This window comes from Sabethes cyaneus, chromosome 3 (genome assembly GCF_943734655.1).
Source record: "Sabethes cyaneus chromosome 3, idSabCyanKW18_F2, whole genome shotgun sequence".
Taxonomy (NCBI): Eukaryota; Metazoa; Arthropoda; class Insecta; order Diptera; family Culicidae; genus Sabethes; species Sabethes cyaneus.
Window position 1 is genome coordinate 233,702,527 of NC_071355.1, and position 15,596 is coordinate 233,718,122.

At 36.4% G+C, this 15,596-nt stretch overlaps 2 protein-coding genes across 2 annotated transcripts; both read left to right on the forward strand.

The window, feature by feature from the left end:
- Nucleotides 1-4,088: 4,088 nt before the first annotated feature.
- Nucleotides 4,089-6,275, forward strand: LOC128740885 (ficolin-1-like). The gene is made up of 3 exons (XM_053836459.1): nt 4,089-4,245; nt 4,307-4,801; nt 6,199-6,275. Exons 1-3 carry the CDS (start codon nt 4,089-4,091, stop codon nt 6,273-6,275), a joined length of 729 nt encoding a protein of 242 aa, XP_053692434.1.
- An 8,247-nt stretch (nt 6,276-14,522) lies between these two features.
- Nucleotides 14,523-15,118, forward strand: LOC128740886 (ficolin-1-like; the record flags this gene model as incomplete). Its single annotated transcript, XM_053836460.1, has 2 exons — nt 14,523-14,938; nt 14,998-15,118. Coding segments are annotated over 2 exons (528 nt in total), but the record flags the coding sequence as incomplete, so codon positions are not given.
- Between the last annotated feature and the right edge of the window lie 478 nt (nt 15,119-15,596).

Below are 15,596 nucleotides of genomic sequence, written 5' to 3' on the forward strand. Positions count from 1 at the left end.
TAAACTTAATTTGTACAAAATCAGTATTGTACAAAAATTTTAACCATCATTGATTAAAAGATAAGATGGATCAAAAGATAAGAGGGATACTAACTGCCTTCTGTTAAGGGGGCATAGTACCTTTTCAATTTTTTAAAACCTAAATTTTTTTATTGATTATTTCGAAAGATTAACATTTTGACCATATGTGTTTGAAGTCGTTTGCATGAATTTCAAATATTGACAAAGTTACAGCTATTTGTACCGCGCATGTCTGGAGCGATTAAACAACGAGTAAAAACTTCAGCGTCGTTTTTCTCGAAACCAGGTTTTGAAAGTCGGTACCATAAATATCTCAAGAACGGCTCAAGCAATTCTTATGATTCTTTTTTTGATTGAAAGCCAATAAAATTATCTAGTGTTTGACTCATCCTTTTCTTGATATTGTAATTTTTGAATTTTTTGAAATGTTTAAAGTTAATTTTTTCGCTTAAAAACCATACTTTTTTGTTTCAATGTCCGCCATTTTGTTGTGTGTTCGAATTCTAAAAAAGGATGGATCAAACACGAGATAATTTGATGTTCTTTCATGTCGTTTTGGAATTTTTCAATTCGGATAAGCCCCCCCAGCGCCAATCCATGGTACCACAATTCATGGTTTTTTTGAACGACTATCTTCATGGAGCCGTAGGGGCAAGGGGAAGAGGTTCCCTTATGAAAACAAAATTGCAAATATTAGTATAAAATGCAATGTTTCAAATGCAAAAAACCCGATTCAATTTGCCTTTCGCGTTATTGAGAAAAAATTATTTGAAATTAGGCAAAAAATATGGTGTAATTTGCATTTGCATTTAGCACAAAACCAGTTACACTTAAATTTTTCAATTGGATTTTACGTATTTGTTTTAGCACGAAGCAAAAGTGTAATCTATATAATCTATATAAGTAATCTATATAAGTAGAGCAAAATTTTCCCAATTTATTCGCCCTATGTAAAAAAATTCCCAAATTATGCTAAACGGGACAATTCTTGTATCATTAAAAGTAATGCACAGAAGAATGAAACAAGTTATTTGAGAATACAATTCTGAAGATTTATATATAGCTTAATTGTATAGGAAACTCTAATATTGGAACTTCGAATTGAGAATTCGAAGCTAATATTCCAAACTCTATTTAAAGTGGTTATCCCTGCTTAACTATCTACGGGCAACATCGTAAAAATGGTTGGAATCAAAATTTTTTTCATGGACAAATAACGTCCTGTATTTTCCATATAAATACAGCAAAAAGTTTTGCTGTAAGTTTAAGTTTTGACAAAACTCAGATGAGAAATAGTTTAAACACGTTAATCAAGCATATACCAAAGCTTCAAAACACCTTTAGCGCGCTGACCGAAAACCCTAAGGTCAATAAAATTCAACCGGATCCTGTAGTCACAAAATCAGACTCGTCTGAGTAAAAAGAAGCAGCCACTTCTGATGGTTAAGAACGCCAACTTCCTCACCCTCGTGAAACTTTGTGATGCCCAACCGCCCTACAAAATTACCCGGTTTGGCAATAAAATCATCTGTGTGTCAATGAAGGATTTAGAAATTAGGTAAAGGCCTGGATAATAATATGGTGCAAAAAATATAAAATTTGGATCAATATCTGGACCATTTTCGAACTGGATATGCCTAAAAAAATAATATTGTATTTGATAATTTTCTAGTTTAGTTAAAATAATTATGAGGCTCAGAATAAAGTAAAATTAGGCCATTACAAATATTTTATAGTTTTTGTCCTTCCGGTGTTGGGCCACTAAAGGGGGGGGGGGACAAAGTGAATTTTTTAATCGAGCAAAAAACATGGGTTTGAAGCATTTTTATTTAAAGTTTCAGCGTGAAAACCAAATCTGTTCTTGCTTTTAATATATACGTATATACGTTATTATTTTCCATGCAAAAATGTACGAAAAAAGGCAAAAACGAGAGAATTTTTTTTGGACGATTTTCGGAAACTCCGAATTCGAATTTCCATTTCTGTTTCGTGCTAGAAGTGTTAAGTACACTCATTTTTCGAGTTTTTCAGGCTGTAGAGCCCACGGACAATTGATTTTATACTCATATCCTCCAATTTTTTTAGCCCCCCGATTTTTCAAGCCAATTTCCAAAGGGAGGGGGGGGGGGTTGACAAAAACTTAAAAAATATTTTGCAAAGGTCTTATATTTCGCCGATAAGTAAGCAGGCTGACTTCACATCACTTTTTGGTCGATTGACAGATAGATTAAAAATCAGTTTAGTAAAATATTCAAAATCATGCAACCGTACTAACGTTGTACTACATCATCCGTGGTCGTATCTTATACACAACCCCTCTGATTTTTTTCTTGGGTGATGTAAAGTTTTCTTTAAGCACCTCTCCCCTCTGACTTGTGACAAAATTAATACCTCCTTGTCCACCGGAATTGAGTGACTCTGAGATCTAAAATATTCATTTTTGAAACTTCCTATTTTCTATCTGGTACAGTTCTTCATCGACTATAATTTAAAATTAAAACCTAGTATCTAAGCTTACCTTTAAACCTAGTAGAATTACCAAGTCTAATTTTTTCAAGCACCATTTACAGTATGATTTCGAATTTGACAACAAATGCGTGTCGCCTATGTTGCCAAAATCGAAACCGTGGCAAAATCTAGACCATTTTTTAACTGAAAAAATTGCATATAAATGTGTCAAAAATTGAATAATTACCACTAATTAACGAATTTTTCACGATTGCAACGGTTTTACATTCAAAATGTTCGACAGAGGCTGTCGCAAACCTTTAGATGCTTTGCAGTAAGACGTAGTCCTACGTCAGTAAAAGTCTGACCTTTCGAAATATGTAGTCACTAAATAAAAACTCGAACCCCACTGTACTTGATAAACTACGTTTAATACAAGTTATATTACATATTTTTAATGAATGGTTTAAATTTTTGAAACTAATAGGCGACATAATTTTTTTATGACGTGGAAATCGTTTCAACCATATCTGAACAACAGGTAATAATAAATTCCCAATATACAAATGTCACACACAGATACATACACAACGCATATCAAGTCACTGAAACATTGTTCAATTGTTGGGCTGACATAAAAACAAGACCCTCGGTGACTGTGACCGATTTCAAATTTTTCAACCGACTTTCATACCTTTCTAACAGAGTATAAGAAAGGTAAAAGCTGTTCAACCTTGTGTCCTATTAATAAATAACAGTAGTATAGTTGTACTATTAAAAAAAAATTCTTTGTTATTATTTTGTTCATTTACATGGAAGAAACTATGACAATCCTAATTTAGGTCCATTTCAAAATCAAAAATAGGTCCAATTCAAGATCATGTTGGGTCCATTCAAGATCAAAAAAAGGCTTTGGCAAAAAACGATATATTTAATAAAAGTTTCATCAATTATACATTTTTAAAGTACTGATAATGTAGAAAAAAGGTGGTACTTTCCAACAAATAGTAACATCACCACATATTATTTATAAATGACGAGTAAATTGAGCAGGAGTGCGAGTGGTGGTGTTAAAAATCGCTAAATAGGTCCATTCAAGATCAATTACCCTATGATAAAACTAAATAAATAGATAAAATAAAGTAAATCAAATGACGCTTACAAATATTGACGCACCCTTGGACAGAAAATATAATTGTCACTATTAAATAAGGATTTTGAGGAATAAGGAACTGATATTTGAAAACATAGTCAATTTAATCTTTGATGTTCCTGAGCAATTGAAAAAAACTATTGCTGCAGTAGAAAGGGTAGGTCACATCGCTAGTTGGATTAATTCGGGTTTTTATGTCTATGATTATGAACACTAAATATAAAACGCTAATCAAAGCCGTGTCTCTCTGTCATACTATCTGAACTGGGAATTTACGTCGGTTATCAAATTTCCATCCAAGATGGGATGTACAGAAAAAGAAACCGAAAGGCATCTTGAGCAAAAAAATATATATACTTACGCACAATCCCACAAGTTCGCGCACTTCGTCTTAGTGGTATTTAGCTATAAAACGGTCCTAAATATTGCGCATTACTAGTCAGTCGGTCAACCAGATCATACCGAGATGAAATTCTTTTCGGTAATAGTTATTCTTGTGTCAATCGGCAGCTTAACGTTTGCATCCGATTTGGATGGTTTGGGATATGAATTCGAACAACTGGAACAAAATCTTCTCGGTGTTGGTAATAGAAGTCAGTACAAGGTCGTCAAAACATCTCTCTGTTAGTATTGAAGGCAAATAAATGCTCTGATACTCACCCTGCACTTATTGTAACTGAACAGGTACCCGCGAAATACAATCGTGTCAGGATACACCGAAAACTGCCAGTGGAGTGTACCGGATACATCCGGAGCTGTCGTCCATCCCATCGTTTCCCGTTTATTGTGATCACACTGTGGAAAATGGTGGTTGGACTGTGATACACCGACGTTTCGATGGCAAATTGAACTTCAATCGAAATTGGGATGACTATCGGCGAGGATTTGGAAATCTGCAAAGTGAATACTGGTTGGGATTGGAAAAGATGCACCAGATCACTCGAAATGATAACTACGAGCTACTGGTGGTTATGACAAGCTTCAAAGGTACGACGAAAAGTGCTCGTTACAATCGATTCATGGTGGGTAGTGAGTTTGAAAATTACAAACTCACCGTAGGTCAATTCATAAGTGGAGATACTGATGATGAATTATCTCACCATGATGGAAATATGTTTAGCACTAAGGATCGCGATAACGATAAACATGAAAAAAGTTGTGCAGAAATCTATAAGAATGGTTGGTGGTTTACGGATTGTTATCGCGCGTAAGTTTTAGGGTTTTGGCACTAAGTTTAGCAGAAATTATATGAAATTTACGTTCCAGGAACCTTAACGGAGAATACGTGGAAGGAAGAGATAGATCTATGATCTGGTATTCGTTTTTCAATTCACACGTTTGTTTAAAAGAGGCACGTATGTTGATTAGAAGAATGTAGAGGATTGTTACCAAGATGATAAATATTACATCTTAAATTTATGATTAACGTTAACGTATTAATTTTCGTGATATTACGAATGCCGCGCTAAATTTCCACCTGAGATATATCTACCAATGCGAACGTATGTTTAGTTTTTCTAGAAAGAGGAATGTTGTGATTGTCAGGAGGCCTATCTTCTCTCAAAACTTCAATTATGTATTTTTACTTTCGCTTCTTTTGCGTTAAAAATTGACACCAAACGAAAAAATAAATAAATACGAAATTTCGACAAAACTTAGAGAGTGCTGTAGCATCAGTAAACCAGCAATAAAAGTACGCGTAATATGAAAAAGTGTAAACAAAAAGAAGCCGAACTTATTTCTTTTATTAAAGCTACTTTATTTTCTGGAAGCACATTTCAGTTTTATTGGAGATTTAATTGTGTGCAGTAATTACCGAAGCCTCATCGCAATTTTCGATTCAACTTTTCCTCAATTTGTTGTCTTGCTATTGCCATATCTTTTGATTATTGCAAATTTTGTCTAAATTTTAATCAATTTTAATGAATTTTGTGTCAGGTAAGTTAATTTTGAATCAATTTTATATAATGTTGCTATAGTTACATGTTAATCTGCTTCTGTTCACTTCGAGGTACATTGCGCAAACAAAAGGCTAAAACAAGTTGCTGCCTAATATTTTTACTGACCGGAAAGCGACTGTTGGCTAAATTTACCATGTCATGACCATAGGTTTTATAAGCATCTTAGTGGAATACAAAAATTAAATGAAAGTAAAACTTAATTGGAAATTAATTTGCGAAGTTCGAAAACAAGCACTGATGAAGTCTGCAAGTCGTAGACGAAATATGTATCTGTCGTGAATAAAATTAGTAGTGGAATTCAATCGCAAAAAAGTTTTTTTTATTTAAATTTGAATATTTAATTTTTTTATTTAATTTAATTTATTTACTATACTGTTTCGAATTGGAGCTCCCCAGAAAATGATTGAATGCGTACTCGTATCTCAGCGGAAGAGTTTTACGTTTAAAACTCGTATCCATTATTGCACCAGCATTTACAAATATAGCTGGAGTAATGCCAGAAACAAAACCCTTTTTCTTCATTCTACCCTTTGTCAGCTCCCTCTCCTGTTGTTCCACAGCCACTTGTAAATCTGTATTTTTTTCGGTAATTCTTATATTCCCGCTTGTCAATAGACATTCTATTCCCGCCCTTCGGAAATATCTTCTCGTCGTCCAACCACTTCCAGGCGTTCTGGAGTATCGATGTTTGACGCCATTTTTAAATCCAAAATGGCGAACTATTCTTTAGCATTTTGGATGAAAACTCCTGCAATATAGATTTTTACGTAACGGTGCTTGCCGCATCAAGAATTCGTCTCCACTGTACTTAGTTCTGAGCTACTCGTCAGCAATTCGTTCACACGCAAGTCGGCTTCAACCTGGTCGAGCGACCTAGAACGTTGGATCCTTCTATTTCTGGTGCCGGTGGGGTTCTTGAAGACAACGGATTTCACTGCATAGTCGACCGGCATTCTTGCGACGTAGCTGGCCCACCGTAGTCTGTGATCAGCTGCGTCAGGTTGTCCAGAAAACCGTAATTGTCTGCGCTCAACTGCCCTGAAATCCACGTTGAACTCCGGACATTTCTGGAGGATTTGCCTGAGAGTAAAAATTTGACCTATAGTAGCACAGGTCCCCATAAGGCCCGCCTGGTACTGCCCACCGAATTCTTTTGCTATTGGGGATAAACGACGTAACAAATCCTGTAATTAAATCGTCGCGATTGTCCTTTTTCTAGATGGGACTAATCACACCTTCCAGCCACTCCGCCAGTAGTTTCTCCACCTCCCAAGTCTTAGAAATTATCCAGTGAAGTGCCGTTGCTGGCAGTTCTTGGGCATTTTTGTAAAGTTCTGTCGGAAGTCGGTCCTTTCCGGCGGCTCTAATATTCTTCAGCTGACCGATTTCTCGCCGGGTCTCTTCGAGATCGGGAGCCAGCACGCTGTTATCGGCACTACTAGGTTAATTTCCGTTGCATCTCCTACAGTTACATCGCCGTTGAGATGCTCATCGAAGTACTACTTCTACCTGTCGACTACCTCGTGCACGTTTGTGATCAGGTTTCCTCTACGTTCTTACACAGGGGAATGATTCCTCCTTAGAATAAAAAAGAGAAGAGAAAAATTCACACTATACTCAGTCGTGATTGATTCTGCTCTGTTTTGTTTTACCTTTTCTCTTTTCTACTGATCGCGATTGCTCAGCAATCTGCACATTGTTCTATTCATTGAGGAGTAAACTGAGCAACTGTTAATAAACTTTTTGGCTTTGTTTAGACTTCTCGCAGCGGCAACAGTGCAAAAAATCAGAGGGGTTGTGTACAAGACACGAACCGCATAGGTAACGCAGGATTACGTAAGTCTCTTTATAGTGATAGTAGCATGTACCCAGGCATGTAATAATACGATTCTTCATGTACATCATGCTACATGCAGCATTTGTTAAGACTAACTGCAGGTTGAGAAAATTCGATTATTTTTAAATGAATGCTAATAGCGTCTCAAATCTTACTTCACATCAGCCACTATTTACATATATATGTATTTTGATGACATCAAAAAATTGTTATCCTAAGATGGCTTGACTGTGCTGCAGGTTGAGAAATTCAATTTTTTGCAAGTCGATAATTTTTTTATATGTTCAAAAATGTTTTGTACCTAACTGCATTATACTCAATTGACGGTCAAATAAACATTGACATCACTACGGATCTCTCCTGCCTTGTCTTGTCGATCATTTTCGAAAGAAATTAATCTAAATGTAATGCTTGACTATTGTAACTATGTAAAGAACTGCAGGTAACTAACTGATGCAAAGCAGCAAATGAAACGTTCAAAACTATTCCCGGATAAGAGAGTCGCTGATTTTCCTCGCTTTGAGAATTGCTGCGTTACGTCACATGCACAAATATCCCTTCAGCTTTGTTTCCGAGCAACACAGTTCCGAACAAATTCTTGCAGTATATGGATACAATCTGGCAAAAGGAAAGGGTGATCGCTCACTTTTCTATGAAGTTTCACTTTCAGGACATCAAATTGGACTAGATTTAATGTATAAACAATAACACCGGTTTAAGAAGTGGGATGGTTTAGCAGTCCGGCGTACTTCCCAAGCACAGATATCAAATTGGTCTACACTCTTGAATGATTTTACCCGTAAATTGGCCGGATTTAGCTAAAACTTGGTTGAAAATACTCAAAATGCCCTTAAAGTGTACAAGCTTAGATTTTGAGTAGTTTTTCAACCAAAAAATTGGTGATAGAAACTTAGAAGTGCGTTATTTGTCACAGAGAATAATTCAATTATCGGTAGCAAGTAGCCAAAATTGGTTAAATTTCTTACCCAAAATTTGAGTTTGTACACTTTAAGAGCATTTTGAGTAGTTTCAACCAAGTTTTAGTTAAATCCGACCTATTAACAGGTAAAATCATTTAAACGTGTAGGTTCAATCATCGCAAAGAATCTCTGACCTGTTGGGACGGGGAGATTTTGTCACTTTTTTCTAAAAATACGTTAAAACTATGATGCCGTCTTTTGCAACCAATCACGAAGCGAGGATTTCCAGTTGAACAATGCTTCATTATTTTCAATTTTTCAATAGGGCGTACTTTAAAATTAATGGGTTTTTATATTGGGGTTGATACGTAGAAGATTTTTCAATCGATTGGTGCAAAAATACCTAAAATCGATTGGGAAACTGCTAAGCTATTAGCGCTCAAAACCTATCATTTTTCGTGACACTCGCATTTTTCGATTTTTCGGAATGACACCCTATCCCAAACCTCACCATAAGACGTAGTCCTACGTCAAAATGTTGCATATAATGATAGTGGATGATAGATATGGCAACATTGGAATTCCCGTGCAGTTGTTTCAGACGCGGGTCTTTTTATTTCACTTTTACCCGCTTACGAAAAAGTCGGATGCCTCGCAGAAACAGAGGGGTGGTGTGGCTGTCAAACTACATACATTGCCCATGTTCCACTCATTGGTTTTGATGCCTTTACTTCTGGTACTTACTTACTGGTCGTTTCATTTTAAAATAAATGAAACTATGCAGAAAGTAGTTAAACACAGCTTATTAGCCATAATTTAACTATTATTAGCTGCTATTTTCGATATACGGACTGGTTCCAAATTATCGCCATCCATGGATGTTTAGTCCGCAAAATTTTGACAATTTCACACCCCTGGGCAGAAATCGAGCAGAATCAATATGGCACCGGCAGAATTTGACATTCAGAACAGGTTCGTCTTCTTCGTTTTTCGCTCTATTCCCTTTATGTCATAACAAGTGACAAGAGGTGACGCGCGCTGCTCGTTGCAGTTTCCGATTATTTAGCGTACAGCAGGAATGAACTTCGTACCGTAACGGCATCTAATTCCGATCACCTAAGGCATGATTCAGCTTTGAGCCCTTGCTGACCAATAACCCTTTGATATTTATTTACAAGTTATCCAGCTTTTTACGAGCCATAATGGCGAACGTGTTCGTAATATTTTAACAGCATTTTTGACAATTTCCTAATACATCGCACATTTTCTTTCCGCGCGTTCATGGTAAAACTAAAGGAATGTACGGAAAGAAAACGTGCGATGTATTAGGGAAATGTCAAAAATGCTGTTCAAATATTACGAACACGTCCGCCATTATGGCTCGTAAAAAGCTGGATAGGTATATGTTCTCTTAATGTTTTTGATTGTGTTTTATGGAAGAATATTATAATACATAAAGTATTTTCTCAAGGTAACAAAAAATGCCTCCAAGTATGATGTATCAGTTCATCTAATTCCGATCATTAATTTTCGGGGGTGATTCTAATTTCGATCACAAGTGTACCTAATTCCGATCACACCATGAAGTGCTATTTAAGCATTAAATTGTTATCCACTGGTACTAAATGGACCTAAAATGTTGTGTGTTTACGTGTTCTGATGTCAACCCCCTACCCCTCGCATCCAGCTTGCGTTAAAGACCCTTATTATCATAGTTTAATAATTGCATTGCAAATCATTTCCAAAGTTTTTGTCATCCCCCCCCCCTTGAAAATTGGCTTGAAAAATCGGGGGGCAAAAAAATAATTTGTAGGATATGAGTTAATTTTTTTTTACAAAATCAATTGTCCTGAACTTGCAGGCTTCCTCAGTGTCTGTTTTCGAACTCTCGAGGAAGCCTGCAAGTCGTAGGCGAAATACGTATCTGTCGTGAATAAAATACACATAGTAGAATTAAATTGGATAAGTTTTCTTATTTTTTATTTTTAGGTTTCGTATTCTACTAAGACGCTCCAAAAACTTCAGTCTGAAAAACTCGAAAAATGAGTGTACGAGTTGAGTTAACGCTTCTAGCACAAAATAAAAATGGAAGTTCAAAAAGTGAAATTTCCGAAACAGGGCCGAAAAATTTTCTTTCATTTTTGTCTTTTTGTTCGTAAATTTTTGCACGAAAAATAACAACGTATTTATTAAAAGCAAGAATAGATTTGGTTTTCACGTTTAAACTTTAAGTAAAAATGCCTAAAATCCATATTTTTTTTGCTCGATTAAAAAATTCTCCCCCCCCCCCTTCAGTGGCCCAACACCGGAGGGACAAAAACTTTTTTAAATATTTGTACCTAATGGCCTAATTACAAAATTCAAGTAGAATTTGAGTATTCGAAAAGCGACCTTTCCTTAGACAAGAATCATTTCCCTATGTTCTTTGTATCTTTACAATTACAATAAAATGGGACCACGTTATTTGGTTTTTGGGAAGTTTTAATCGAAAAAACAGTAAGGTCCAAATTATTCTAACAAATACAAATACTTTTCCTTAACATCAAATAAAGTCAGTGGTGGATAAGTTTTATTTATATTGTTTCTTTTCAGTTACAAACTATACTTGTAAAAAAATATGTTTAACTTGGTTGCCATGATTGGATAAGTTTTCTTTTTATTAAATTTCCAAAAAAATGTAATAAAAACTTTTATGCTCTTGACAATAAAGGTGTTTCAAAATATGCCTGCCTAGGTAAACAAAACAACTACTCTCAACTCATTTTTACACAAAGAATTTATGCATCATTTTTCATAACAAGGGCCTTAAATTATCACCGAATTTCAAACAAAACAGAAAATCTTTTTTCTCAGCATACATTGTTTTTTATGCCTCTGAGTTTCGTATGTACAACTGCACAGCGATTTTCATCATAGTATACAAGTTCAATATATCGTGAAAATACAACAGGAGAATGTGATTTTCAAATCCAGAAGGTGATATTCACTTCAGGTAAAAAAGAATTTTAAATGCAGTTAATGAAAAGAAAAATCTTATGTCCAACAGCTGAACGCAATAGATGCTAAACCACAAAATAAATTTTTTTTATTGATTTTCACTGCTCAAACGTGAATATCAGTTTGTTACAATATCACAGGGCACTGATATTCTATATTCTCGTGCATGAAGTTCATGCTAGCTACATTTAGTTATTATGTATGTTTGATCACAGCAAGCAGATTTTCAGTGCAAGTTAGACTGATAATCCAGAAGTTTGAACGTTATACTGATGAATATTAACAGCACTGATAACAACACTATTTTTTATACAACGAGATATCGAAGTAAATTGATCAGAAAGAATTGACGAAGTGTGGCTCCCTTAGACATCTGGATTGGTGCGTGAATAACGTGACGCTCGTGTCGAAAATATTGAAAACACAAGTAGCATGTGTCAGTTTCTCTATTAATTAATATACTGAACCTCTTAAATGCCTTTGGACACTTTACTTTTTGTTCTTACAAAGTATAAAAATTACCTTTTTGCCGACCGGTTTCGGGTAAGTAGTTACCCATCTACGGGGCCGAGTCCAACTAATTGTGTTGATGAGAGCAGCTACAGACTTAACTTTGTTAAGCCGAAGAGCGGCGATACTATTGGAGCATCATCCTCGTTCATCAGTGGTCGTTCAGCCTTGACACTCGATTTGATAAATTCCCGATTTTTCTTCGGCAGGGACTTTATCTTTCGTGTTACAAAGTAAATCCCGTAGTGTATTATTGCTTTTGTACACTACGTGATACCCATGTCGTTTAAGGCGTTGCTTAATCGGATTGGTGGCTTTCGGGTAGAATGGCATGCTGATTCGTTGTACATTGTAAGAACAAAAAGTAAAGTGTCCAAAGGCATTTAAGAGTCATTCTAGTTCTTACGTTAGCACGACTACGTAATTGAAGTTAAATACTGAACCTGTTTACGAAATGTTTACTTCCAATACCACATTGAAACAATATTATCCATCCCAATATAACAAACCACAACATGTTGTGGGTTCAAATCTGGTTATAATCTCTGATTACAGCTTGGTTCGACCCATGCACCTTCCAGCATTGGACAAAAGACAGGAGTCACAACGACAACTTGTTAACCATAGCTACCTATTACCCCCCCCCCCCCCTTCCTTTCCACCCTTCCCCTTCATTCCCGAAAAAAATCCTTCTTCATTACTTTCCCTTACCGTCCCTTCATCAATTGTAGAATCATCTTTTAAGCATTGAAACCGATTGATCGGAATTAGAAACAGATTTGTTTTTACATATTGTTAATTCCGATCAGTCGTTTTCATGGAATAAAGGATGCCCCACATCAAACTGCACCACGGAAGAAACGCTGTAGAATATTACCCATAGGGTATTTTCTTTTGAAAATTTGAGTAGAAGTAGTTTAGAGTGTATTGTTTACACTCTATTTTTATCGCGGTCAGTTTTTCGAGGATTGGAAAAAATGACGTCACCCGAAAAGCAACATCGTGAATTTATTTTGCGCAAGCACCTGGAAAAGCCTCAACTCTCTCATCACGAATGATGAGATTTACGTCTAGGCGGACCTCCGGCAGCTTCCAGGGCTACTGTACATCACCGACTAGCACAAGTTTGATGTTCCGGAGGAAATAAGGATGCAGAAACTTTCAAAGTTTGCCAAGAAATACATGATTTGGCAAGCGATCTGCTCCCGAGGCAAACGGAGTGTACCGTTTGTGACTACCGGGACTGTAAATGGGCAGATCTACCGCAAGAAGTATTTACAGAAGTTTCTGCTTCCTCTGTTGATGCAACACGGGGCCCTATGATCTTCTGGATGGGTCTAGCTTCGTGCCACTGTTCAAAAGTTATGCTGGAGTGGTACGAAACCAACGGGGTCACTTTCGTACCCAAGAACATGAACCCCCCCAATGCACCGGAACTAAGGCCCATCGAAAAATACTAGGCTATTATAAAGCAGACATTACGAAAACAGCCCAAGGAGGTCAAATCTGAGGAAGACATGAAGAAAAAGTGGATTTCCGTACAGTTGAAGTTAAATGAAATAAATATACCAAAAGCTTACTAATAACTCATTAGGCATTTTGTTGTCTGAAATGTTAAAAAGGATCGGTCAATTAGGTAATTTTCCACAGTCTTTCTTTTGTGGTGCAATTTGATGTGGGACACCCTTTAAACCCTGAAAATATGTGAATATACAGCCGATGTTGAAACGAAAAGTTAAAACACACTTGTATTTATCAATTTTTGTAAAAGTTAGAAGGAACAAATATTGTGTCATGTCGGCAAAAGACCTTAAAGCTTTTAAGGTTTTCTCAAAATTGTCCAGGTCTGCATTTGCTTCTTACGACCATGTATTCAATAAGCTCAGTAAAGCTATATTATACAGATGAACCTGCTGCGGTCAACTTGACCGTCAACTGAGTATGACGCTTGATCAGTTTTTAATGTGTACGCGTTCATACCAACGGGGTTCAGATTAAAAATGTTCAGATTAAGGAAGGTCATTCCAGCGGAGGTACACGGTATTATGATTTGCAGCACGCTTCATATGTGTCAAATATAAAACGCTAATCAAAGTTGTAATTCTTCGCTTTCATACTGTCTGAGCTGGTAATTCCCATCGGTTCAAACTTGTTATCAAACTTCTGCCTTGAATAGGGTGTGCAAAAAAAGAAACCAACAGGCATTTTTGGTCAAAGATACTGTTTTTACGAACAACCCTGCAATTCAGCGCACATCGTATTAAGAGTGAGCTATAAAACCGCAACGAACGTTATTGTTAATTAGTCAGTCAGCCAGTCGTATTTGAATTCCGAAATGAAAATTTTTCTGGTAATACTTATTCTGGTGGCATTCGGCGGCATAATATTCGCCTCCGATTCCAGTGGTTTCGGATACGAACTGATTCTAGGAGAATTGGTTGAGCTGCGCCAAACTTTTCTGGAGAAAAGTCAGCAAACGTTAGCCATCAACGATTTGAGATTGGCCCTCGGTTAGTTTGAAAGCTAGTATGTTCAAGCGAAAATGTGTTATTCATTGTAATTCAATAGGTACCCGCGAAGTGATATCGTGCAACGATACACTAGGCGCATCCAGTGGAGTATATCGTATACATCCGGAGCAGTCGTCCATCCCATCGTTTCCCGTGTATTGTGATCACAGTGTGGAAAATGGTGGTTGGACAGTGATACACCGACGTTTCGATGGCAAATTGAACTTCAACCGAAATTGGGATGAATATCGGCGAGGATTTGGAAATCTGCAAAGTGAATACTGGTTGGGATTGGAAAAGATGCACCAGATCACTCGAAATAATAACTACGAGCTGCTGGTGGTTTTGACAAGCTTCAAAGGTACGACGAAAAGTGCTCGTTACAATCGATTCATGGTGGGTAGTGAGTTTGAAAATTACAAACTCACCGTAGGTCAATTCATAAGTGGAGATGCTGGTGATAGTTTATCTTACCATGATGGACTTATGTTTAGCACTATGGATCGGGATAACGATAGAGATAAAGGAAGTTGTGCAAAAACCTATAAGGGTGGTTGGTGGTTTAAGGATTGTTATCGCGTGTAAGTTTTAGGGTTTTGGCACTAAGTTTAGCAGAAATTATATGAAATTTTCGTTTCAGAAACCTTACCGGAGAACACGTGGAAGAAAGCAATAGCTCTATGTCCTGGCTTTCGTTTTTAGATTCATACGTTCGCTTAAAAGAGGCACGTATGTTGATTAGAAGAATTTAGAGGATAGTTACCAAGATGATAAATACTACATGTTAAATTTATGATTAGCGTTAACGTATTAATTTTCGTGATATTACGAATGCCGCGCTAAATTTCCAGCTGAGATATGTCTACCATGCGTACGTATGTTTAGTTTTTCTAGAAAGAGGAATGTTGTGATTGTCAGGAGGCCTATCTTCTCTCAAAACTTCAATTATGTATTTTTACTTTCGCTTCTTTTGCGTTAAAAATTGACACCAAACGAAAAAATAAATAAATACGAAATTTCGACAAAACTTAGAGAGTGCTGTAGCATCAGTAAACCAGCAATAAAAGTACGCGTAATAAGAAAAATTGTAAACAAAAAGAAGCCGAACTTATTTCTTTTATTAAAGCTGCTTTATTTTCTGGAAGCACATTTCAGTTTTATTGGAGATTTAATTGTGTGCAGTAATTACCGAAGCCTCATCGCAATTTCGATTCAACTTTTCCTCAATTTGTTGTCTTG

Excerpts from the sequence above, each read along its gene's own strand:
- LOC128740885 (XM_053836459.1), top strand. The coding sequence starts at position 4,089 with ATGAAATTCTTTTCGGTAATAGTTATTCTTGTGTCAATCGGCAGCTTA. Across the intron at positions 4,246-4,306 it reads GGTCGTCAAAACATCTCTCT|GTACCCGCGAAATACAATCG; the intron begins GTTAGTATTGAA and ends GTAACTGAACAG. Across the intron at positions 4,802-6,198 it reads TGCAGAAATCTATAAGAATG|ACATTCTATTCCCGCCCTTC; the intron begins GTTGGTGGTTTA and ends GCTTGTCAATAG.